General features: G+C 39.6%; 1 protein-coding gene across 1 annotated transcript in view; it reads right to left on the bottom strand.

The window, feature by feature from the left end:
• HOXA11 (homeobox A11) overlaps positions 1-912 on the bottom strand; it is a 2,246-nt gene that overhangs the window by 754 nt on the left and 580 nt on the right. The window contains exon 3 of the mRNA XM_035894060.1: positions 257-344. Coding sequence (XP_035749953.1) covers positions 257-344 — 88 coding nt within the window. The remainder of the gene's footprint in view (positions 1-256; positions 345-912) is intronic.

The following is a 912-nucleotide window of genomic DNA, read 5'->3' as shown; positions in this document are numbered from 1 at the left end:
GGTCCCCTCCCCGCCAGCATTTTTAAAGCACGCTCTCCAATGCATCGAGGTATTCTCCTCTCGATTAGCCATTACGGTTTTAAAGTTCATTAAGCAGAATATAAAAGGTCTCAAGGTTCAGGAGCTCTTTACATGAAACGTAGCTGCTATCCCTTTAAAAACTTCCCTTTCTGGTACAGTTCATTGTCGAGGTATTTTTCTCCCCGAGCCGTATCCTAGCTTTGCCTTTTAAAAAGCCCACATAAAAAAATCAGACTTTGACAGATTGAATAACAATTGTAAGTAACAAACTGTTGGACAGAAGGCAACACGTAATTGCCACAGTGCCTCAGTAAAATGGCTTCCTTTAGACAAAAAGGCCAGCTTTAGGTTAATTTGTTTCTTTTAATATATTGCTACAGTTCAGGCGGCTACTTTATCTGTTAAACGCTATTCTAGTGCAATCGTTAAAACGGCGAGGGCTTTGAATTCAGCTCCTAACTAGACTTCTGGTGCAACACATGGCTTTTATAAAAATCACTGGATTACATTGATATCAAAGGAGCCGGGATCTCTCTCTTTTTTTTTTCCCCGAATTTACAGGCACCGAACGCACGTTATTATATTTGCAAGAGTCGACCGCAGAGATCTTTTTATTATTATTGTTATTATTATTATTATTAAAAAAGCTGAGAGAAAAAAAAGCGGAAGGAGAAAGAAAAAAATTTTTTAAGGCATCCATTGCCCGGTGGGTATTTCACGGCCAATTTCAGCACTAAACACGTGATCTCGCCTTTTATAACAAAGTTTTGTTGGGGGAAATCTAAAGGCCCTTCATAAACCTTATATGCTTATAAAACAGCATATAAAAATTTAACAGCGGCGGTGCGCTAGGTTTCAAGCTGCCTTTCCTAAAAGCGCTCGGGCGCTGCC

Source organism: Egretta garzetta, unplaced genomic scaffold (assembly GCF_000687185.1).
Source record: "Egretta garzetta isolate BGI_Z169 unplaced genomic scaffold, ASM68718v1 scaffold94, whole genome shotgun sequence".
Taxonomy (NCBI): domain Eukaryota; kingdom Metazoa; phylum Chordata; class Aves; order Pelecaniformes; family Ardeidae; genus Egretta; species Egretta garzetta.
Note: the sequence above shows the minus strand (reverse complement) of the source record. Positions and strands in the feature narration are given on the sequence as shown.